The 23439-nt window shown below is 36.0% G+C and overlaps 2 protein-coding genes across 15 annotated transcripts in view; one reads left to right on the top strand and one right to left on the bottom strand.

The window, feature by feature from the left end:
- LOC136034761 (fibulin-1-like) overlaps positions 1–23439 on the top strand; it is a 198962-nt gene that overhangs the window by 86597 nt on the left and 88926 nt on the right. For 12 of the 14 annotated variants that reach the window (XM_065716156.1, XM_065716158.1, XM_065716153.1 and 9 more), the window contains one exon: positions 7636–7808. The exons of the other annotated variants lie outside the window; for them this stretch is intronic. In XM_065716156.1, the coding sequence (XP_065572228.1) occupies positions 7636–7808 (173 nt within the window). The remainder of the gene's footprint in view (positions 1–7635; positions 7809–23439) is intronic. 14 annotated transcript variants of the gene reach the window in all.
- Positions 1–23439, bottom strand: part of LOC136034764 (uncharacterized) — a 187837-nt gene that overhangs the window by 90871 nt on the left and 73527 nt on the right. The gene's annotated exons all lie outside the window — the stretch shown is intronic.

Here is a 23439-nt window from a genome sequence, read left to right as displayed (position 1 = left end):
GTGAGCACCCAACGGTAATAAGGCAACACTTTTGCGTTGATAACCAATAAGTTGAATACCAATAAGTCTTCAATGATTTATTTGTCTCTTATTTCCTCTTTTACCAGGAAAACTTGGATTGAAAGGGGTGGCTATGGAAACTTCGGAGGGGGCTCATTTGACTGAAAGTTGCGATATCTCAGGAACGGCTAAGGTATTTAGCTAACATTTTTGTGGAATGTTGAGGGTTATGTTCAACTAAATCAAATACACTATATGAATTTAATTGGTCAAATTGGCGCATCCCGTAATATCTCAGTACCAGCTAAGTTGACTGCTCAGCAACCATCTCGTATTGGTCCTGCCCATACTAATCTTAGTCCACAATTTGGATGATGGAAGATGTAATTTTGATTTAATTTTGTTTTGGTTTTTATTCATTCTTTGACTGTAATTTCTGGTCGTTTTTAGTTTGAATTATTGTTGGTCTTTGTGTCAGCTCACCTTAGGTTTTAATATGGTCCTTTCCTTTATCTTGAAAAACTTCTTCGTTTGGAAGTGTTTTATTTTTTAATTAGTTTTAGTTCGTTTTAATTCTCATAGTTGTATCGGTGGTTAATGTTAGGAACATTTATATATTTTTCATTTACTTATACACTTTACCTTAGTACTTTGAGGTGAATAAATTCTAATTCCTATTAGGACTTAAATTAGGAAAATGTTTAGATGGATCGGAGACAAAACTTTTTTACCTACCCCTCATCAGAAAATCGGAAATTCCCCTGCTCCTTCCTTATATTCCTTCTTCTACGAAGCCTGGAAATCTCAGCTTTAACGCCGAGCCTGTTCCCAAGGTATTCCAAACGAGGTATTTTGATAAACAGGATGCAGAAAGTGTTATTTGATTTGGTTTTCGTTTCCTACTAAGTCATAGTTTAACGTCCAGCTACCTCTCTCTATCAACGCTCTTGGAAAGTTTCTACTTGATACTCCAAGCCATTCCAAAGATATTGAAGATAACTTTGATAACTTGGTATTACATACTACCTTTTGAATGGCCTTGATAATAAACTTTGTATAGATTATAAGTCCAATGGGGGGTTTTAGTGCAAAAACATTTTGATGGATAAAAGACGACAGTTTCAACTCTATCCCCCGAGCTATTTACGAGATTTTGCAGATAAAATAATATGATAACATGGATGCACATAGTTCCTTTTAATTTTGCTTTACGCTCCCCCCCCCAACAAAGCTAAACGTCAACTTGCCCCTCCGTCTCCGTAAGCCCTCTCTGAAAGTTTAAAATGGGTATTCCAGGCCGTTCCCACCATATTGCAAATACATCATTTGGACCACGTGGAAAGGCATAAAGTTTTCTTAGTACACCTTGCAATTTAACTGAGCAGAGATCTTGGAAAATCTTTGGCAATCTGCCATCCTTCATCCTCAGAACTTGCCCTATCCATCTCAACCTTTCTCTCATTATTGTCCTAGAAAGCGGGATTTGAACCACACTTTTCGTACAGCCTGCTGTTTGAAATACGATCAATCAGCCGGATACCCAGAACGATGCGTAGGCAATCTCTCTGGAAAATGTCTAGCAAATCTTCATCCGCTTTTTGGGGCACCCATGCTTAAAAGCCATATTTGACCACCGATCATCACTGTACTGTCCAATATTCTAATCTTGGTTTGCAGATTTATTTTCCTATTCTTACAATTTGTTTTTAACTGTGAAAAAAAAAGCAACCTGAGTCTTGGCTATTCTACTTTTAACATCCTCACTGCTTCCCCAGTACTTACTAATAATGCTACTAAGATAAGTGCAGCTGTCCATCTGAACAATCTTTTCCTTACCCAACGTCACCTTTTCATCTTCATTTATTCCTAGCCTTAGGGACTTAGTCTGCTTAACATTTATTTCAAACCTGTTCTTGCACCCTTTTCTCACAACATCTCTAAAAGTTTATTCTTGTTGCTCACATTTTGATCTAAGATACTTAAATCACCAGCAAAATTTAAGTCTAGGAGATTTCCCCCCCCCCTAACCCAATTCATTTTATGGTCTCTTATTGCCTTTCCTGTGCTTCTTCAGACAAATCCATCAAAATGATCCACATAAAGGGGGATACCATACAAGAATAAAACTTTACTAAAGCTCTTCTATCAACAAAATCCAACGGTTGTTCACGAGGTTGAGGTCGAAGGCCTCGACTGAGTCCGTTGATTTTTGAATTAAAATGGAATGGTTGTGGGCATCAACTCATGGCTAATTGTATAAAAAGCCAAGACAAATAGTCTAATGGAGTGAGAGCCAATTCTGGCATTAATCACACCTTATTAGGATTGTATAAAAGTGAGTTTATATCATTTGTTAATAGATATGTCTATCTATTATCTCTCCGCTGATTTCTGAATTAAAATGGAATAGTTGTGGGCAAAAAGTCTTGGCTAATTGTGGAAAAGACCAAGACAAATAGTCTAATGGAGTGAGAGGCAATTCTGGCATTAATCACCCTTATTAGGATTGTATAAAAATGAGGTTAGTTCATTTGTTAATAGAAACGTCTATCTATTATCCGTCCATGCGTCATTCCTAGGACAAAATGAGGACTAAAGGTGTTTGAAAACTCAAAAACTCAAAAACTCAAACTAAAGGTGTCGACACATTCTCTACCTTTTCTAAAACCAAACTGTTCTTGTCTTAAAACTTTGTCTACAGAATCTCTCAGTCTAAAAATTATCTTATTACTATGTAATTTGATACCTACAGAGACCATCCTAATGCCTCGCACACTTACACTTATCACCTTTTTTCTATTGTGGTCTTATTAAGGTTTTCCTAAAATGCTAGGTACTTCCCCTTTTTTAAAAATCATTTCCATAATGTTAAGTAACTCATTTCTAACCTCAGAGCCGGCATATTTAAGAAACACATTTACCACACTATCAGCACCTAGAGCCTTTATCCTTTTAGTTTAACCCGTTTTTAACTCTTTTATTACTGCCGCTAATTCTTCCTTCACATCTAAGGTATCATATTTTTTTTATTTTCTTCTATATCTTTTCCTGCAACTCTATCTCGGTTCATCACATTCTCAAAATGTTCTGCTCATCTCTCTTTAACTCTTTTCTTATCACTAATTTTGGCCTTTTTTTTATCTTTAACTGGGACAGGTCCAGATTGACTATTCTCTTTTAATTTATTAACATGCCAGTACAATATTTTTACTATTATACTGTCTAGCTGCATTTTCTAGATCCTTGACAATTTTATCCATGACTTCCACTTCATAACTCCTTAGCTCAAATTTTGATGTTTTCTGTACTGAATGCCACTTTCTTTACATTCGTTTTGTTTTCATATTATCTGTCATTAACATAAAACCGGTAAAAGTCACTTCTTACTATTAAGCCTTTTCAATAATATTCCTAGCTGCAGTCCTAACTTTCTTTCCTAAGACACCATTAGCAACTTCCCTAATTGTTTTCCTAAATAATTTTAGCCATCTCCACATTGTCAAATTTTAAACTCTACAGCTTATAATTCAACTGTTCCTGAAAAGTTTCTCTCAAATTCTCACTCTGGAGTCTACTAACATCATAGCTTCCCGGGAGGTAGTTACTCTTCCAATATTTCAACTTTAAATTAGCCCTAGACACTACCAGATGGTGGTCTTTAACTTTTAACATCAGTAACAACACTCCTATATGCCCTAGTATCTTTTTTTGATCCTGCTAGTCTTCGGCTTAAAATAACGTAATCAATAAGATTTGCCGTCTTACCATCACTTTAATACCATGTTAACCGATGTGCAATTTTATAACCAAACACCGCATTGGTTATAACCTACAAAATTGAAACACTCCGTGGCCATTACTGTTTTCTTTTTCTACGCCTAATTTACCAAGACTAAGATACAATCTATCCCTATTTATACCGATCTGGGCGTTAAAATCTAATAAAAAAAACAACAAATGTTTCTACCTGGGATCCTGTCTATTTGCTACTGTAAGTGTAAGTAAAAGTCATCTTAATCACTAGTATCTCCGTCAGTCGGCTCTACAGGGGCATATACAACTATCACTTTTACCCTGAACATTTTAGTCATAAAATGAGTGATAAGTATTCGCATTTTTAATATCTTCCAAACCAAAACAAGACTTAGCAGCTTCCTTATTCATCATGAGCCCTACTCCTTTTCTTTGTACCTTATTTTTCCTACGGGTAAACAAATTCTATATCACCTAATGTCATGCTTTCTATCCCTGGGATATGAGTTTCTGAAACTCCTAATAAACCTAGTTTGAATCGTCTCAATTCATCCGTCAAAATGTCGATACGATAGTTATTTTTTAAAGTCAAAACATTCCAAGTTCTAATTTTTATGTCCTTTAAATCATCGAAATTATTTTGGCTTCAGGAAAAGCAATGGTCCCGGATACCAATGCAGGACAGGGACCAACACATTGTCTCAAGTCCAAACCGAAGTGTTTAAGCCAGCTTAGAATTGGACAGCAAGAAGTCCTTGGGACCTCCAGTATAAAGGGAGGCTTTGCGCAATTCTGGGCCTATTCTTTGTCACAACATGGTTCTCAGTACTTGACGATGCTCTTCTATCTCTAAGAGTCAAAATCCTGCACAGATAGTCTCAAGCCTATTACCTCCTACTCATTATATATTCATGCCTACAAATATTATGCTACTACGGAGAGGTAGCACATAGTAGATAAATTAGCTAGGAAGAGATTATTCCGCCTGAAAATGCCCACCAAAACAGACAAAGACCAGAAGAAATGTCCATTAGTCAAAATCCTGTGTTAATGATATGTCGTTTATTTCAATACAGTAACCCTTTTATGAAATTAAATAGAAAAAAACTGAAAGTAAAGTTTTTAACTAAAAGTAAGGAACTATATTAAAACTTTAAATGAACAAAACTTTTCGATATGTTAGGGGGATTCCCGTCTGAAACCCCTCTCTCTTTACGTTAAAGTTTGACTTTTTTCTCAATTTCTTGAGAAAGACTTCGTAAAAATTAGTGCCTATTAATTAAATTAAAAAAAACTTTGCCAAAGAAAAAGAAGCCACTATTTCAATGAGCAAGAGATTTAAGAGGGACTAATTTTTATCTTTTTCAATGTGGTTCTGTACTTTAAGTTTAAAAAAAGTGTTTAATTTTTTTTTAATCTCTGTTTGTTAATCAGATAATGCCAGAAAATCCGGCTCCCTCAAGGTGGTTTCAGGTAACACTCTCTTTCCCCAATCTGGACCCACCAACACTCTGTCATAAGAGGTTGAAAATGATAAATTGAAAAAAAAAGCTTATCATTCTTATTAAACATGTTTCAGGAGTCGTTCTTAAGGAAGTGGGACAAAAAGTCAAAACTTTGGCACAAAGAGCAAGGTCTTAAGGAGGGGAAACCCCTTTCATATACGTATTAATTTCTGTCCGCTTAAGTTTTGATGTTGCTCCTTTCTTTCAGTTGTAGAAATTTTTTATAGTTGAATTTCTGATTGTTTTTAATAACACAGTGAAATCCGTCTCCTCTCTCCATGAAGAATTCCTTCATCCACCAAAAAAATCCACCGTGGAAAGTTGTTTTCACGTAAAAACGCAATCCCTCATTTCCAAGGAATTCTCCCTAGACAATTCTATTCTAGTTGGAAATTCCACCCAGAAAACTTCTTGCAGAGGATCTGGGGTGGAAAATTTTTCTTAGCGCACTTTCATTTGAAAAAGACTAGTTTCTGATTTTTTTTTTTTTAAATCATGCTGGTAATCCCCTTCTTGGTAGAAAAGTTTCCCAGTAAAAAGGCAATAAAAGGGTGTTGTCCAGCAAAGGTTATTTAGGTGGGGGGCACAAAAGAAACTTTAAAAAACGCATCAATAATGTGACATTGATATCTACTCCCATAAGATTTCTGGGAATATTTCTGGTCTATGCTGTTATTAAGAAAGTAAAGAATAACACTAAACCCCGAAATGATCAAAATTTATTCCGTAGAGGAGGAGCACTGTCCCTTCCTGATCCCCACCTCTAGCTCAAGGTTGCAAAAACTTCGAAGTGTGCTCATTGAATTAGAAATTGAGAATTCTAGTCCTTTGCGTGAGTGTGGAATTTCCCGGGGGAGAGGGGGGTCTGTGGAAGGTTATTTTCTTGGGAGGTATTTTCCGCAGGGGGTTAACACCGGCCACCGAAAAACGACAATTAAAGATAAAGAAAAGAATGCTAATTTTTAAACAAAAAAAATACCCGTCAAACGAGGCTTAAAAACCATAATTGAACAGAAATGTCTAACAATAAGAAAAAATGGATTGCGACTAATACAGTTAAGAAGAGAAGATGAAAATCAGAATTGTCCGTTATTAAAACTAAAAGTAATTAAAATCTAACTTGTATTAGGCTCGAATCTTATTACCTGGATTTGGTTGGACCAAATACAAAATACATTTGGGGTGCTTTTTTATTGCACGAGGGGGGAGGGTTAATTGTTTTTGGTTTTCCTTTAAAAAATTAGTTTTCTTATCTCTTCTTGTATTATTCTTGTTGTTCCATTCTTCTCGTGTCATATTACTTTTGTTTTCATTCTTTTGTTGTATTAATACAAATGAATAAATAAATCTTGAAACGAGTACAGCTTAAATTGAATGTACACATCAAGCTTAAAACTAACACAAGTATTTTACTATTGTAGCATAAATGAAACCCAAAACGAATAGAAACTAAATAAACAATCATAGTAAATAAACATACAACATGTACTAATATAAATGAATAAATAAACCTGAGAGAACGATAAAAACTTTAATTTAAAATGCAAATCAAGATTGAAACGAACAAAATCAATTCAAAAAAGAATATGGGAACTGCCTCCTTCCCTAAGTGTAAAAGTCTAAAACCTAGAGGGTCATTGGCGCTTTATTACAGACATTTTCTCACGTACTTAGTACAACATTGAAAATAAAAAATTAAATTACAGTAAAATCAAATTTTTAACTGATGAGTTTTACAGCAGTTGATATCATTGTATATCAAATATTTAGTTTAACTTATTTCTTTCGAAGACCGTTCAGGACAAATTTAATTCCACAACAAACAAGAATTTAGAACTTTAAAATCTAAACCCTACTGGGTCATTTGCGCTTCGCTGAAAGCGAATTAGTTCAAAAATATTATATTTCCCAGTTATTACAGCATTGAAATGAAAATACATATCCTGCTTTTCAAATTTTGCTTATTCAATTTTATTTATCATAAAAGGAATTTTATTTTTTTCAATTTTATTTTCAATTAGAGTTAAATCTTTAGTCTCCTTATAGTATATTAACTGCTAGATGCATATTAAATGTGTTCAATACCTTGTGGCAATTAAATGTTTCTTCTTGTACTACAAAAATACTACTTTTAGATGCTTACTGGTACAGAAATTCTAGCCCACTACACCACTGAGCGTGTGGGAGGTTCTGACAGACAAGAAGCTGAACGAAATCAATGGATTCAGGTTCCAATCCGGGTTTTTAGCCTGTTGGTAAAATAGGTTTCGACCATAACTGATTTTATCAGAAGTCTAGTTTATGTAGTCAATTCTTATTTTATCTGAAGTGGCTCAGCTGTGAGTTGAACCATTTCGCATAAAATTTACATTTTCAGGTGCATTAATACCGAAGGTTCTTATCGGTGCGAATCAGCTCAAATCCCAGTCCAGCAAATATCCCAGTCTCATTATCAAAGTCTTACATCATTAGTCGACCCACCCTCAACCAAAACAAAGGTTATCAGATGTGGCGATGGGTATCGCCTTGATTCTACTGGAAAATGCATGGGTAAAGTTTTTATTACGGTGTTTAAATGGAAAAATTAGTACAGAGAAGATTGTTTTTATTTTGGCTAATATTTTCCTACCCTTCATGTTTACGGATAAAACATGAAAATAATTAAGCTGTTGTCTTTTCTTACAGCATAATAATCACTACATTAGCAGTCTGTTAATGACTAATTTTTATTAAAAATCATTATCAAAATTACCTTCCACTGACTTTTACTTGTTTCCTTGTATATATACTTGCCGATATAACCACCAGTAAAATCAAAGTCAATAGCTTGATTCGAGGACGAGCCTATTCGAATCTAAATTTGGAACAACACTTGCGAATTTCAGTACCCAAGAAATTTAAAGGTATTTAAAATTGTTTCTATCTATTTCTAATTTCTATTGTTCATAAAAATCAATAGTGTGACGTAGATAACATGGTAGTGCACTTGATAGTTTATACCAATGAGATCAGAGCTTACAAAAACCGTTTGGCAGAAAAAAAAGTCAAACAGCTACAGTATACTAACAAGCTGTAGGTTATACGAGCCCAAGAAAACAAAAGAGTGAAAAATTTTGATCCATATTATGCCATCAAATTCAACATATCGGAAAACCCTTGTGTAGAGGTTTTAAGCCCCTATCTACAAAAGTGTGAACTTCGTACTTTTTCTGAGAAGGCTGGTGACTGATGCGTGTTTAATTGTTCCCCCCCCCCGGGTTAATCGTATCAAAACAATCGCTTTAGAAAATCAAACGAAAGCTCATTTGAAAGTAAATTAAAAGTAAAAAGTGTCCTATGTAATTAGAAAAAAATTATGTTATAGCACAGTGGTGTTTCTGCCTGTTTGTGGCACAAGATGGCAATTTTGATCGAAAAGGGGCCCAAAAGCAATCGAGTGAAAATTCTGAGACAGCATTTCGATTTAAATGTTGAGTTTTTCAGTTTCAGAGACAGTAGTGCCACACTGTGGCGCAGTCGTTCCTAAGAATGCACGTAGTCTATACAGAATTAACGGTTGATATCTATTCAGACTCCTATTTCTATTCAGAAATAGTAGGGTTATGTCACACCGTTGACGCCCTCCGGCGTTTACCAGAAATGGAAGAAGCTCTGTGATATTTATTTTAAAGTCGGTTTAAATAGCGATGAAATTATGTAATATTTGCCAGGGACGGTTAATTTTTAGCACTTGGAGAAAAAAGAAAATATTTACAGAAAGCAAAAGTGATAGATGGTCCGTATACATGCCCCATGTGTGGAGAAGTTGGTCAGGATCTGTTTCCTTTTATGGTCCTTTGTCCTGAACTACTGGATTCAAGGATAGACTTTATATTCGGAAACATGGAATCAAGTGAGTAGTTTGTTTCAGCAATGTGGTTGAATTATTTTGGAACAATTAAATATATTACACACGTTTGAAATTATGGAATAAAACACAGAGAAAAATTGTTACAGGGAAAGAAAGAGGGCGAGTGCTTAAAATATTTCTGTATGTATGTAAGTTTTTTATATTTTATTTTGTATGTATTGTTGAAATGTTATTTTGTGGAATATTTTGTGTGATGCCATAGCCCTATGGGTTTTTTTGCAGTAATATCTCAAAATGTTCTTTATTTAGACAATTACTTTCAATCTTCCCTTAACTAAGTTGATTCACTTGAGGCTTTAAAAAATTATGTACAGTAGCGTATAATCGCACACGAGCCATTACAGAGGAGGGTTGATGTTTTTTTGTTTTGGTGGGGAGAAGGAATTTGCTTGAAGCCTAAAAAACAGCATTTTTACGCCCAAGTCTCCTACCTCTCCGTAAGCCTTGATGTAAATTAATTTAAAAAACTTTTTCCACGAAATAAGTTTTTCAAAGAAAAGTAAAGAGCCGTATTAAACCAAAAATAGCAGAAATGGAATCAAATAATATTCCAAGTGTAAAACTACCACAAGGCACCATCAATAGATAAATGAAACCAAAAATAAACAGAAATTGCAATAAATAACCGAGTCAAACTCAAAACAAGCAAAAAGTAACATGAGTAGGGTTGACAACTCTCATGTCTTCTCAAGACCAGTACATAACTTACAATTCCATTGTCAATTGTTTTGTTCCTAGTAAAGCTCAAATTATGTTCTGTTCTTGAGAAGACACAAGGGTTGTCAACCCTACTTGTGTTAATCTCTGCTCGTTTTGACTTTGCCTCGGTTATTTATTGTAATTTCTCTTCGTTTTGGGTTTTATTTATTTATTGAAGGTGGTTTGTGGTAGTTTTAATCTTGGAAGATCATTTGACTTTATTTTTGCTCATTTTTGAATTAACGAAGCTCATCATTTTAAATTTGAAAAACTTGTTTTGTGGAAAAAGTTTTTTTAATTAATTTCTGTTCGTTTTTTGATCAAACGATACAATGTTTGAAGGGACAAGGATGCTGAGATGAGACGACAAATTCTGGTGAATTTCAAAGCGCTTTTTAAGCTCTGATATGAAGTGGGTCTAGAAAAGGATTAAACAGAGAGGCTCTATAGCGAGAGAGCTGATCAGGATCGTCAAGATGGGAGTTTCTACCACCTCCTGTTCTTTGGCGAGTCATCTCGAGCTCTAAACAAGTTGCAAAAGACTGAAGCTTTGTCTAAAATAGGAACGAAGGTGACGGCACATTCTTGTCCTATTGTCATTGTTCTGGAAGGAACAGTTTTTGTGTGTCTACAAGTGGCAGCCAAGTCTTACCCAACCGACTACAGAATTTTGCACAAAGACACCGTCAGACAGATAAGTTTCTTTACGACATGGAGACACATAACGAACTGTGACTGGTTGATGTCGTCTAGTATTTGCGACATTTTTGCAGACTCTTTTGCGTTGATATTCTCCTCAGGAGCTTCAAGAGAACGCAGAATCGGCCAGTGGAGCTCAAGAAAACGAATAACTGAATCGTGGCACTCGACCCGTTTTGTTTCAAAGATTGTGTTTATATTCTGTTTTCGCGAATCCGACAAGAGCTTATTGATATTTTCTTTCAGATTTAGGGTTCTGAGTGGTGAAGCCCCTTAAAAACTGCATATGTGCGCTAGGACTCCTAAGAAATCCTGAAAATCTAGGATAGATAAGACACACGAAATGACGAGGTTGAGACTATGTACGCTACACTGGACGTAAAGTGCCTTTAGATACTGTTGGCGTATAATGGCCCAAACGCCCCTTAGATGGCCGCTCATCGCTGCCACCTCATAATACCCCTAAAACCATCTTGTTTAGGTTAAGCCCAAGCCTTTCAAGAAAATGCAGAATTGACGAAAAGAGACCTTGTCCAGTTAAATCCCTAACTGGGAAAAAACCAAGAGAATCCTCATGAAGAATTCCAGTAGAGGTGTAGCGGAAGCAAACAGGTAACTGCTCCATGTTGGAAACGTCCGCCTCCTCGTCAGTAAGTAACGAAAAGCAAGGACTTACATTTACTTTTGTGACTATGGACTGTTGAAGAATTTCTCCTCAAGCGGGCTTCAGACTGTCCCTAATCATTGAAGAAACCTACTTGGCATTTGCTGCAGCAGAAAGAAGATATTTCGCCAGACTTTGGTCACCATACCTTGTCCTTAGTCGCAAAAGAGCTTCGAAATTGCCATCATTTTGAGAAGGTTCTGGATCCGTGATTGAAATAGAACCAGAATAGTTCACACCTTGATGGGTAAGCTGTTGCCTTCCGTGAAATATTACGCGTTCAATAATCGGTCTGAGTTTCTGGTGATTTTCCTAAACCTGCGCTGCCCTTGTTGTGTCTATCTGGTTGATAATGTTACCCTGCATTTTACCAACAAAAATGAACTTGTCCGAGGTTGCACTAAATATTTCTGTGAAAGTTAGTTTTTTGGTGACTTGTTTAGCATCCAATTACATTCTTCCAGCTCCTAAATGGTTTGCTGACAAATTTACCTAGGCGTTAGTGGCTGCCTTTGTCAGCTGTTTTGGACGAAAAAAGAAGACAGAATTGACAAAAGTGCTATCCTCAGAAGGCGAATAGGACAACTCCATCAGTGAATCAACCAACCCAGCTAAAATATTGGAAAAGTGTATCTGAAGTCCAACCAGACGAAGTTTGGATGCTGCGTTGACTGTCAAACGATTTGTAAAGAAATTGAACTATGTCGTCAGGAGTTGAATAAGATTGTGTAACAGTGTGCTTTGAAGTGACCATATTGAGTAGACTCAACAATGAATCAAATTTAGAAGCATAAGCAACCATTTCCGTGTTATTTATGCCTTTAGGGGCAGATGAACAATCCGCAAACGACTCACCAACGTCACCAATAGAAATAATTAACCTTGTTCACTTGGATGCAAAAAATGATGTTATATCTTTTCCTTTTCATTTTTAAACCGCTCTTCGCCTAACGAAGTCGGAAACTGAACTTACTGAACAAACTGTCTTGTATACTCATCGCGTTTCCTTTTGGCTGTTTCACAATTACAAGTTACGCAGAGCATGACCCTTTGACTGCAATACATTAGTGATTATCAAGGATTTTGTGCTCAAAAGTTTGATTTTGGCTTCCCATAACCTCATACTTTGTACCTCATACATTATACATTAACAAAAGCTTTCATTGGTTTTGTAATGTGAAGAGTGGGCTAAGACACCACAAACATCCGCGAAAAATGTTACTATAATGATCTAGTTCCTCTCACATGGCAATATCAAATCATTTCTGTTTTGTGGTAACGATGTTAAATGAATAGACACTATCCCAGGCGATTTCTTTGGATTTTTTTTTTGCGCAAAAAAGTTTGATTATATAGTTTTGATTATGTATGAGTCTGGTATATAGCATGTAAGGTAATTATTTGTATTTTAACAAGGTATTTTTCCATGACTCACATGATCTGGAATACATCTTTCTCAGAATTCTTGCTTCATGTCTCATTCTCAATTCTGTGTCTCATTAACATATTCAAACTTTGAGGACCTAAAGCACTATATCGCTCCAGAAAACCACCTATTTCAAGTAAGAATTATTTTTTGCGTCACCTTACAAGAATGTAATCACCAATGCTCTGGCTGCTACGGTACGGTATTTGACTTGACTACAGTAAACTAAGTTATAGTTACGTGGATCTCTAATATTCATTTCAAAATTTTCCGGCAATTCGGAGACAAAATTCTATGTAAATATACGATGAACCTGACTATAGTCAAACAGTTCGTGGTAACGAACTGTAGTAAGGAGCGACCCGGCTCAATAGTAACCGAAACTCTAAAAAACGGTATTTGATACCAATAGTTACATCGAAAGAATCGCATTTTAATGCTGATTTCAAATATATAAGTTTCATCAAGTTTAGTCCTACCTATCAGAAGTTACGAGCCTGAGAAAATTTGCCCTATTTTAGAAAATAGGGGGATCCACCCCCTAAAAGTCATATAATCTTAACGAAAATCACACCATCAGATTCAGCGTATCAGAGAACCCTACTCTACAAGTTCAAAGCTCCTATCTAAAGAAATGTGGAATTTTGTATTTTTTGCCAGAAGACAAATCACGGATGCGTGTTTATTTTATGTGTTTTTTTTTCAGGGGTGATCGTATCGACCCAGTGGTCCTAGAATTTTGCGAGAGGGCTCATTCAAACAGAAATGGAAAGTTCTAGTGCCTTTTTTGAGTGACCAAAAAATTGGAGGGCACCTAGGCCCCCTCCCACGCTTATTTTTTTTTTCAAAGTCGTCAGATCAAAATTCTGAGATAGCCATTTTATTCAGCATAGTCGAAAAACCTTATAACTATGTCTTTGGGGACGACTTACTGCCCCACAGTCCCCGTGGGAGGGGCTGCAAGTTACAAATTTTGACCAGTGTTTGCATATAGTAATGGTTTTTGGGGAGTGTACAGACGTTTTCAGGGGGATTTTTTGGTTGGGGGGGGGGGGGGTTGAGAAGAGGGGGTTGTGTGGGGGATACTTTCCATGGAGGAATTTGTCATGGGGGAAGAAGATTTCCATAAAGGGGGCGCAGCATTTTCTAGCATTATTTGAAAAAAAACAATGAAAGAATAAATATGCAAAAGTTTTTTTCAACTGAAAGTAAGGAGTAGTATTAAAAATTAAAGCGACCAGAAAATATTACGCATGTAAGGGATTCACCTCCTCCTAATACCTCAGTCTTTACGCTAAAGCATTTTTAGTAATTTCAGTTATTTATTCTATGGCCTTTGTGATTCAGGGGCAAAATTTAAGCTTTAGTGTAAAGAGCGAGGTATTGACGAGTGGGTGAACCCTCTCATATACATAATAAAAACGTACGAATACGGAAGTTTGTTACGTAAGCTAATTCTTAAGTTATATATATCTTTTACTAATGAAAACGTTCGTGAAAAACTAAAAGTTCTAGTTGCCTTTTTAAGTAACCAAAATATTGGAGGGCAACTGGGGCTCCTCTCCCTCCTTTTTTCTCAAAATTATTCGATCAAAACTATGGGAAAGCCATTTAGATAAATAAATAAATATACAAATTTCGCTTTAATCATTCATCTGCGGAGAGCCGAAATCAAAACATGGATTAACTAAAAAATGTTCAGAAATTAAATTTTAAAAAAACAAGTTTTTTAACTGAAAGTAAGGAGCAATATTAAAACTTAAAATGAACAGAAATTACCCCGTATATGAAAGGGGCTGTTCCCTCTTCAACGCCCTGCTCTTTACGCTAAAGTTTTTTACTGTTTTAAAAATTAGACTTGAGAGAAAGATTCAAACTATAGCGCAAAGAGCAGGGCGTCGAAGAGGGAACAACCCATTTTTTTGCCGTAGCAAAAAACGTGTTTTTTGCCGTAACAAAAAATAGCATATTTGCAGTCTCCGGTATTCGTCGTCATTACCTCTAGGGATTCGAATTGGCCAGAGGGGATAGCCCACAAATTTGGCTAGGAATAAATCACCAATTTTAATGTTCGCAGGATTCATGCCTAGTATATGAAAGATTATAAAGTGAAAGAAACTTATCTTTCCGTGAGGGCCGAGCCTCACTAATGTATCCAAGTGAACAATCAGTCCAAATTGTGCGAGGTCGGCCCAACTGCTAATCCTTCTCTACACTAAACAGCGTAATTAACGCGCAGACAAATTATATCCAATTTTCTTTACACACCACACTTGGCTATCGTATCTAATTTTCTCAATTCAAAACGCCAAAAATCTCATTGTGTGATAAATTCAAGTATCAGATTGCACAATTTCTGTAGTCACTGAATTAATTCATGGCTAAGGAATCAAGTTCAAACAATTCAAAAGTTCAAACAGGTGTAATCCCTTTGAGAGCTAGTTCAATACTGCAGCATATCAGTATACTGCAGGCATCTTCTTTGAATTAAATTCATTTTTTCCGTAATCTCGGTTATAACGTATTTTTTCTGATATTATGAAAAATAGAAACATTCAGATCAAAATAAAGATTTTTAATTTTATGAATTGCTTAATAATATTAAGTGGAAACTTTCAGGGCATGATGAGGTGGATGTACAACTGACGAAAAGGCAATATGCGCATACTTCCTTATATGAAATTACTCCGTATATGAAAGGGGCTTTTCCTCTTCAACGCCCCGCTCTTTACACTAAAGGTTTTTACTGTTTTAAGAGGTAGAGTTAAAAGGAAGAGTCAAACTTTAGCGTAAAGAGCGGGGCGTTGAAGAGGAAAAGCCCCTCTTCAGTTGTCAGTTGCTGCTAACTTTCAGTTAAAAAATTTTTTTTATTATTTAATTCAGTTAAAGGTCCAAGGAATTAAAATTAGCATATACAAATTTCTACCAAAGCATTACCTTTTAGCTATAAAAAGAACGAGGATTATTGCCTAACTCAATATTTAGAGGCTTATTTAATCTGGGAGTCCTCCTGACTTTATTTTAGATATATTTGAAAGATTCAAGGATAACATGTTTATTTATTGCAAGATATTTTGTAATTACTTGCAAGTGATGTAAGAGTGTTCAGGACAGGCTGCCACCGCGCGCGTGCAATTAATTTGACTTGCGCTCTTTTAAGCAACGGTCTATCTTTTTTGCCTTGTGTTGCCCTATTTTTACACATTGGCAGTTGGCAACCCTGGTAGCATGCTAAAATTTTGGAATGAAACATTATAGAGGTGAATTTTTTGTGTTATTTGTAATTTTTTGCATTTTTAATTGTCTAGGGGTGTTCTTTCCAGTTTTTATTGTATACTATAATACCTTTTTTTTTAAGATCATACCATATAAACCATCATTGCATAAGGTTATAATGCCTTGGCCGTATAAGTTGTCACTACTTAAGGTCATGACGCTAAGGGCGGGATGACCTTCATTAGATAAGATCGTAACGTCTTGGGTGTACATACTGTCATTGCATAAGATAACAATGCCTTGGGTGTACAGGCCGTCACTAAATAAGGTGACCGTGATTACATAAGGTCACCTTGGTAACACCTTTGGAGTACAAATTGTCATTACATTAGGTCATAATAAGGTAACACCTTGGGAGTACAAATCGTCATTACATTAGGTCATAACACTTAGGACCTATAGGCCGTCATTGAATAAGGTCATAATTCCTTGGGAATACAGGCTGTCATTACATAAGGTTATGACGCATATGGGATTGGCCAATAGGTCTGTTTTGGCAAGATGTGAGTTGTTCTATAAATTGCAGCTGAGATTAGTTCCAGCGTCTATTTACAAATATTTCATAGTTGGATTAAAGTGTATATTTACAATATTGAAGAATAAGTCGTTCTTAGAACGCTGTGCTTTCTTTTACCCTCTCGGTATCCCAGGCCAATCCAAAACTTATAAATTTCAAGACACACCTTTGGCTTCACTGGCACTACGCGTCAAGTCAGAGTTTAGTTTGTTGTCACCAACTGGACAAGTAGAGGACAGAAAATTCATATTAGTCGATGGAGAGTCGTTCTTGGCCTTACATTCTTCTACACAGGTGGCTCTGAACATACTGTCGCATAGTGACCTCATGTTAGGTACTGTCATAAAAATGTTAAGAGCGAGAACAATTTTCCTGACGATATCCTAAAACTGATGAAGCTCTTGGAATCTATCAATAGATGTCAGCGACATCTTTCAAATATTCTTTCTAGAACGTGTTCAAACTTGAGGCTCATGTGAAGGGACAATGTCTTCAAATCAATCCTTGAGTTGGCTCAAGAGACTAGATATCAATTAAAGTCATCATCTCCAGGAAATGAATTTCTGCTTTATACCGACTTCAACAACATAGCTCAAAGAATGAAGCGATACAGGGTTGAAAGTGCAGTTTTTCAACTCTCCTCTAACAGCCATTTTGTTCCCAGCAAGCAAGGGAAAGCTTTAACAAAAAAAAAGAAAAAACCGTCGTACCTTACCTCAGCCCTGAAAAGTGGAAGAATAAAACAGTCAAATAATCAATAACTCGACCCTTGCGTCCACTCAAGATCCTTTTCCCTGAGAAAACCATTTGTCTCTTTTTTAGAGAGCTGGAAAGGAATAACTAACGACAATTCTGAACGTCATCAAAGAGGGCTACCGTCTGGACTTCAGAAAACACTCTCCTTTAGTACGCAACCCGATCAATGAATCAAATATGTCAAGCAATCAATTAATAATTTTGGAATCAGATAGGGCCATAATACTTGAGAAAGGTGTAATAGAGGAAGACCAGTTTCAGTCTTCTCCAGGTTTTTACAGTCAGATTTTCAGGTTCCAAAAAAGGATACAACGGTTGGTACAAGGTAATAGACTTATCTTTCCTAAAACAATTCTTAGACATGAAAACTTTCAAGATGGAAAGCCAGGCCGCAATACCAGCTGCAATTCAAAATTCAAATTGGGCCGTGTCAATAGACGTGAAAGACACCATGTGGGTATACGGTGCATTATTAAGAGTCAATGGAAATACCAAAGGTTCACCTTCAGAAACCGAATGTATAAGTTCAAGTTCCTCCCTTTTGGGCTAGAATCAAGTCCAGCCGTTTTCTGCTGCGTGACTCATGTCATCATAAGCTATTGCCACCTTCAACCCATCCACCTTCATGCTTACATGGACGACTGGCTTCCGCACAACTACCAAAATTTGGTAGTACAGAATAATGTAAGGACCATGATGATTCTCATGCACAGACTTGGGTTTATGCTGAGCAACAAATCAAATTTGCATCCTATGCAACGGATTGTATTTGTCCTGTTTCTGGCAGACCTCGAGGTAAAAAGGGTGTACCTTACCCCGGAAAAGATTCACAACTTCATCTATGGAATCAAGGCAGCTCTAGAAGAATTGTATGCATCAATAAGGCAACTGATGAAGCTGATTGGGTCCATCAATGCAGGCTCAAGATTAATTCCTTTCAACAGACTGCATCTCTGGAAGTAGGAGTTATCAATGCTCCGGTTGTGGGACAGGTATTGGAACAACATAGATTTTAACATCCCAATTATGACAGAGATGATAGAAGCTTTTCCATAATATCTAGACAAACATTTGCTGAGTCTATAGCTTCCTCTCAAGCCCATTTTTTTTTTCAAAACAATATTCACCGACAGCTTAACCTACGTGTGGGGTTGCTAGCTAAAGAGCCCACATCCAAAAACATCGGGGATTTTGTCCCTAGACGAGAAATTCCTTACTATAAATTGCCTCGAGATGAGATCCATAGCCAACATAATCAAAGTCATTGTGGAGGATCTAAGAAACGAGATAGTCATATTAGTGACGGACAACTCGACAATAGTCAATTATATAATCAAAGAAAGCGAAATACATTGTTTATCCCTATAGGAGGAATCCATAAAGCTTTTCAAGATTACAATGGCCTCGAACATTCAGTTGAGATCATGACGTATCGCCGAGTCACTCAATCTAGTAACCGACACATTGTGACAAGAAGAAAAAGGTCTGCTCACGGAGTGGAGTCTCAACTAGAGTGTCTCAGAGCCCTGTCAAAAAGTACGGATTGCCAGAAGTCAATCTATTTGCGACTAGATCGAACCGGAAGATTGACATGTATTTTTCACCATTTCCGGCTGTTCTTGCGATTGGTACACTTTCAATGGTTCACGATGTATCGAGCAAATTTAGCAATGCATTTCCTCCGTGGTTCTGGAAAAGATTCAAAAGTATGTGAACTGTCAAGTAACGCTAATTGCTCCGAGTTGGCTTTGCCAAACTTATTACATGAGTCTTCTCAACCTGCTAATAGACTTACCAATACCCCGTCTTCGTATTACAAACCGAAGAAAGTTTTTGTTAATAGATGCACCAGCGTATGGCGTAAGTATCGGCTAGCCAAACTGAACTTTCATTCGAAAGTTTAGTTTCCATGTGTCCAATAGGTGGCATCAAGACCCGATTCACAATTACAAGTTGCGTAACGCGAGACCCATTAACTGCAATGTATTAGTGATTATCAAGGTTTCTGCGTGCAAATATTTGTTTCCCTGCATTTTTGGCACTTTAGTACGAGTCGAACAAAACTTTCGAGGGGGGAGGAGGTTGAAACCGAGTAAATCAGCCCCCCCCCCCCACCCTGCTCACGGTCCTTAAGACCACACTGCCTTTGATGACGAACAAATAAAAGTTCAAATAGGGATAAGTCCTTTTTGTATCTGTTTTGACTGCCAATAAAAGGACTTATCCTTTTATACAGTGATATTTGTTGCTCTTTTCCTCTCCTTTTTCACACACGCTTTTATTTCTAAAACTGGTGCCCACTAAGTATTAAAACTGCATACCTGTACCGAACATGTTTTGCATTAAAAATTGAGCTCCAGAGTTTTCCCAATTGTTTAAGATATAATATAAGATATGACTGTATAATTTTCCACTTAACTACTTCAAAGATCTCAAATTTCATTTTTAGTGTCTTTGATAGTTTGAAAACTACGTTCTTTGCAAGAATTAAATAATAAAAAAACTAATTTTTTTAGCTGAAAGTAAGGAGCGACATTAAAACTTAAAACGAACAGAAATTACTCCGTATATGAAATGGGTTGTCCCCTCCGCAATCCCTCGCTCTTTATGCTAAAGCTTTTAATTGTTTTAAAAAGTAGAATTGTGGCAAAAAGTCAAACTTTAGCGTAAAGACCGAGGGATTGTGGAGGGGACAACCCATTTCATATACGGAGTAATTTCTGTTCGTTTTAAGTTTTAATGTCGCTCCTTACTTTCAGCTAAAAAAATTAGTTTTTTTTTTATTTAATTTCTGAACGTTTTTGAATTAATGCATGTTTGGTTTTGGCTCTCCGCACATAAATTATTAAAATGAAATTTGCATATTAATTCCTTTTTTGGCTAAATGGCTTTCTCTTAGTTTTGATAGATTGATTTTGAGAAATAAGGGGTTTTTATTAACGGGTTTTATAAACGTTTTTATTAGTAAAAAATATGCGTAACTTAAGAATTAACTTACGTAACAAACTTTCATAACCTTATATTTTTATTATGTATACGAGGGGGTCTGTACCCTCGTTAATACCTCGCTCTTTACACTAAATCGTAAGTTTTGTCCCAATTCTTTAAGAATGACCCCTGAATCAGAAAGGCCGTAGAATAAATAGTTGAAATTACTAAAAATACTTTAGCATAAAGAGCAAGGTATTTATCTCCTCCTAAATACCTCGCTCTTTATGCTAAAGTATTTTTAGAACCCCTCATATGCGTAATAATCTCTGTTTGTTTTAAGTTTCAATGCTACTTCTTCCTTTCATTTGAAAAAACGTTTTCATGTTTATTTTTCATTGTTTTCTTATAGTAATGCTAGAGAATCCTGCGCCCTTTTCATTAAATTTTTCTTCCCCCATGACAGATTCCTCCAAGGAAAGATCCTCCAACATAGCCCCCTCTCCTCAGCCCCACCCCCAAATAAAATAAAATCCCCCTGAAAACGTCTGTACACTTCCCAATAACCATTACTGTATGTAAACACTGGTCAAAGTTTGTAACTTGCAGCCCCTCCCCCAGGTATTTTGGGGGAGTAAGTCATCCTCAAAGACATAGTTATTATAATTTTCGACTATGCTGAACAAAATGGCAATCTCAAAATTTTGATCCGTTGACTTTGGGAAAAAAATGAGCGTGGGAGGGGGCCTAGATGCCCTCCAAATTTTTTGGTCACTTAAAAAGGGCACTAGAACTTTTCATTTCCGTTAGAATGAGCCCTCTTGCGACATTCTAGGACCACTTGGTCGATACGATGACCCCTGGGAAAAAAAAACAAAAAAAACAAACAAATAAACACGCACCCGTGATTTGTCTTCTGGCAAAAAATACAAAATTCCACATTTTTGTAGATAGGAGCTTGAAACTTCTACAGTAGGGTTCTCTGATACGCTGAATCTGATAGTGTCATCCTACGACTTTTAGGGGGTGTTTCCCCCTATTTTCATAAATAAGGCAAATTTTCTCAGGCTCGTAACTTTTGATGGGTAGGACTAAACTTGATGAAACTTATATATTTAAAATCAGCATTAAAATGCGATTCTTTTGATGTAGCTATTGATATCAAAATTCAATTCTTTAGAGTTTTGGTTACTATTGAGCCGGGTCGCTCCTTGCTACAGTTCGTTACCACGAACTGTTTGATTGACAAGACTCTATCAACTGATCCAGTTATATAGAGTACCTTCTGCTGAATTACAAACATATTGGTGCCAAGTCTTAGAAATTGTAACGGAAAAGAAACAGTTTTGTTCTGCAAAACTTTTATACTGATCAAACATAAATTTGCAGTCAATAGTACAGCAAGAATATCTGATTAGAGTACATTCAGGGTCACAAAGGCTTTTCATAGCAGCTATTAACTCCTACAGCAGTTCGTAAATTTGGCTCCCAAATACTTTCTTGGATTCTAGATCCAATAGCACTGTTTCGTGAATTTGCCTTTTTTTTTTATTTAACTCGATAATGTCAACTCAGAAGAATTCATGCTGTTACGACAATTTTTGTTTTAAAAAAAGGTTTGAACATCAATATCCGACAACTCTTGAAAAATTCAAATATTTTTGACGGTTCAAAGAATTTTATTAGAGTACATTCAGGGTCACAAAGGCTTTTCATAGCAGTTATTGACTCTTACAGCAGTTCGTAAATTTGACTTCCAAATACTTTCTTGGATTCTAGATCCAATAGCACTGTTTCGTGAATTTGCCTTTTTTTTTTTATTTAACTCGATAATGTCAACTCAGAAGAATTCATGCTGTTACGACAATTTTTGTTTAAAAAAAAGGTTTGGACATCAATATCCTACAACTCTTGAAAAATTTAAATGTTTTTGACGGTTCAAAGAATTTTATCCCTTCCTCTGAAACATTTATCGCGTGAGCTTCTGAAAATTTACTCGGCAACTCAATGGTAAATGGAATTGAATCAGAACTAATTAATCTTTCTTTCTTTTTCATTCAAGGTTTGGATTCTATACAAGGCTTTTATCCAATCTAAAGCAACCCAAGGAGGAAAATTCTGAGCCAAGTAAAATGGAAGGATGCTATAATATTGCTTATCTGCATGAGTGAAAGCACTTAAAGTTTCATCTGGGAGTCTGAGTTCCATTTATCTTTTTGTTCGTTTTTTTTTTCTCTTACAAGATATTATCAATGCGAGTTGGAATCAGAGGTGTGATATTTCTCGCAGTATAGATATTTGGTTAGTATGAAAAACAGAACTTGTGGAACGCTGATTTTAACCATGCATACTCAGTGGCATATTATTTTACTTTAACATAGGATGTGAAATGATATGCTTGGAACTAGGTCCCCTTAGGCCGTAGTTACAAAAATAGGAAACAAGAAGAACGAAGGAAGATACAGATTCTAAAAAAATAACAAACAGAAACCCCCCGCTATACATATACTTATCTTCTCAAAATTATTCTCCCTCTCCCTACTAATCCTCCATTCTTCGAAAAACTTTTCTGTAATACATCCCAACACGGATGTTTCCCAGATTCCTAATAATCAGTTGGTATGAGGCTAATAACTTACTTTTTTGGCATTTTTTCTACACTAAGTGCTCTATTGATTGTGTTTAGGAAACTATACTGACAATTATAGAACTTATCCTTCAGTTTAAACCACAGAAACTGTAAGTATTTAAGTTTCTGGACAACGTATCATGCGTGAATATACTTAATTGTTCTACAGGTTTTGTGGGACTTTTCCAACTGCTTTGACGTTTTATGGACACTTATTATTTGAAAAATGCTGTTTAGTCCGTACATTGCTTTTTTGGGGTATTGTCTTTGTCTTGTTCGTTGTCCATGCTCGTATTGACATAATTTGTTGTAGCTATTATTGTTTTGCTATGCTTAGATTGACTTGCAATTTTACTTCGAAGGAAAAAATTGAATATTTTTTTACATTTATTTTTTTATCTAAAGGATTGCTCTTCCTTAGGACCTGTTTTCTTTGATTTGAATGTAGTATGGACTGATGCTTTTTCATTCATTTGCATTAAAATTTTGAACGGGCTCTTTGTTCATTATATTTGCTCACTTGAAAAAGTATATTTTCTTCGCATTTCCCTAAAAGGATTTACTGCTAAAACTCTTGAAGCTTAAATTTTCACTTTGGAAAAAATATCTGACCGTGACTTGTATCAATTAGTTATATCAAAACTTACTGGCTATTAAAGAAATGTAAAAGAAAATGA

This window comes from Artemia franciscana, chromosome 13 (genome assembly GCF_032884065.1).
Source record: "Artemia franciscana chromosome 13, ASM3288406v1, whole genome shotgun sequence".
In the NCBI taxonomy this organism is placed as follows: Eukaryota; Metazoa; Arthropoda; class Branchiopoda; order Anostraca; family Artemiidae; genus Artemia; species Artemia franciscana.
This window is presented reverse-complemented; position numbering and strand designations above follow the sequence as displayed.